General features: G+C 30.6%; 1 protein-coding gene across 1 annotated transcript; it reads left to right on the top strand.

Annotated features, from left to right (window-relative positions):
• Nucleotides 1–396: 396 nt before the first annotated feature.
• Nucleotides 397–2,654, top strand: LOC112805786 (uncharacterized; the record flags this gene model as incomplete). Its single annotated transcript, XM_025848120.3, has 2 exons — nucleotides 397–631; nucleotides 1,824–2,654. Coding segments are annotated over 2 exons (879 nt in total), but the record flags the coding sequence as incomplete, so codon positions are not given.

Genomic DNA, 2,654 nt, shown 5'->3' with positions numbered 1-2,654 from the left:
TTTACAAGTCTAAAGTCTTCTGATTTATACAAATGTACTTCAGAATGTGATAATAATTTATTAGAGTTGCTGTAAAGTAATGAGCAAAGCCTATGAGTCCTTTTTTTTTTAATTCCTTTGTCTCGTTAAAATATACTCTCTCGTTTTAGTTATTCTTCTCGGAACTTCTTTTTCTCATTATTCAAAAGATGTTAACAAGAAGCTAAGCTTTATTGTTTGTCCCTTTCTTTTGATCTTCATCTTCTTCAATAATAATCACTACTCCGATCCTTTTATCTTTATTAACAAGTCTTAGATCTACTTTTCTATATTATTTAATTTATTATTTAATATTATAGCTTCAACCTCATCCTCTAAGGTACTATTAAGAGGTTCATCAAAAACTGAAGAAGCTAATATAGGTATCATCAAATCAAAGAGAAGAAGGTAAGTAAGGAAGCTAAGGTGGATCGAAGGCATGGGAAGAGGCCTCTTCTTCCTTCTGATTCTAGATCAGAAGAGAAAAGAAGAGAAGAAGATGATTGTTTTCTCCACAACGTTCCTCTTCAGCCACCTTCACAATCTGAAATCCAACAACAAGAAGAGGAAGAACCTTCACCAAATCTTCAAATAGTTCAGCTCCAAGACCAAGGTAATTATAAAAATCTAACACCTTCGTTTATATTAGTTAATTAAATCACTTCATTTTCCTATATAATAAATAATAATAATGTTATATATAGAGATATATATACACATACAGTTATCTAAATTATTATTTCCACTCAGATCAGAGTTTTTTGTTTACATAAAATATAGTCTTTATTTATTTATTTTTTATATGAGGAGATCCTCACTGAAGATCTGCTTATATTTCTACTTGTGCTTTCAAAGTAAACTATATACAAAGGTTTTGGTTTTTTTTAACTACCAATAACGTGCTGGGTGCAATTATTGTGACGATTCTCTCTTATCAGAAAGAAAATAAGTGGAAATTAAATTTATTTATTTAATTTTTTTTAGTTTTTAATTTTTTTGGTTTGGGAAAAAAAATCAAAACTTATTGTTGTAGTTGCGTATATGGAAATATATGCTTTTAATGAGATGACATTTTCTTTATCCATAACTTCAATATTATCCATGTGTTCGTTTGTTTGTTTGTTTGTTTTCAACAATCTCAGGCTTTATTTTGTGTCTATCTTATTACAATGACGTTGACTGTTGAGACCATCAGAGAATTTGCTAGTTTGGTATTATTTTCAGTGTAGTAGTGACTAGTGAGTGCAATATTTGCCCCAATCAATTTTCTCTTTTTTTTTTTCTCACTTATTTAGCTTACTTTGATTTCGATTTTGATATCTATATGCGAATGAGTGAATGACACAGATTGGTCAATAATGGAAACAAATGTGACTACTTCTATAAAAACATATTCATTTCAAAATTATAGACTTGATGTGTTCTATGAAATCATGTAATGATATGCAAAGAGAAACTATTTTCGACCAGTAATTTTTAATATTCTTTATTATTATTTGACAGACATAAATTTTAATAAATTAATTTTATTAATATGTATATAAATTCTAAAAAATATAAATTAAATTATATTTATTTATGTGTGTGAATTCTAATAAATATAAGTATAAATTATATATTTTTTGTAGATAAAATTTTTATAAATATAAATGTAAATTATTAATTATTAAATACTGACAAAAAGATAATAATATTTGTTAATTTAAAACATTTTTTCGTTTACAAATACTGTATTTAAGCTGAAGATATATTGATCAAAGTAAGCATAATATTGGCGTGACTGATAAAAGTGTATGAATTTGAAGGCAAGAAGGATGTGAGAAAACGACATTATAGAGGAGTAAGGCAGAGACCATGGGGAAAATGGGCAGCCGAAATCAGAGACCCTAAAAAGGCGGCGAGAGTTTGGTTAGGAACCTTTGACACTGCAGAAGCCGCAGCAGCAGCTTACGATTCTGCGGCCTTAAAATTTAAAGGTAACAAAGCCAAACTCAATTTTCCTGAGCGCGTTGCCGCTTCCAATTCCGCTTCAACAACTTATCATCACTCTTCACAACCACCACCTACTATGGTGTATCGACCTTCTTCACAACCTTATACTCCATTAATGCCGCCGCCGCCGTCCTCCTCCACATCGGAGGAAGGAGGATTTCCAAACCTCATGCAATATGCGCAGTTGCTTTGGAGTAGAGACGATGATGATCTACGACGTGCAGCTTCAGGGCTTTATCATAATAATAATAATAATAATAATAATAATAACAATTTTTCTTCATATGGTTCTGTAATGAATTCATCATCAGGGTTGTCTTCTTCTTCTACTACTTCAGATTCTGCGGTTGTGATGACTGGTCAACTCCATAGCATGATGGGTGCACCACCACGACCACCCAAGGGAGATTATGATTATTATTTTGGTCAAGGGACTGATTTTGATGGCAGGAATTGATGGTAATCATGATGATGATCATGATCACATGAATCATGAGGTGATGATATATGTATGTATTTTTTTTTTCTGTTCATCTGACCAACAGAGATTCTTGAATGCTCTTAGAGCAAGACAAAAGTTTTTCTTTTTTTGTTGTTATTATTCTATAATAATTTTTAAGAAATAAATTCAGTTTATTCTTTCA

This window comes from Arachis hypogaea, chromosome 6 (assembly GCF_003086295.3).
Source record: "Arachis hypogaea cultivar Tifrunner chromosome 6, arahy.Tifrunner.gnm2.J5K5, whole genome shotgun sequence".
In the NCBI taxonomy this organism is placed as follows: Eukaryota; Viridiplantae; Streptophyta; class Magnoliopsida; order Fabales; family Fabaceae; genus Arachis; species Arachis hypogaea.
This window is presented reverse-complemented; position numbering and strand designations above follow the sequence as displayed.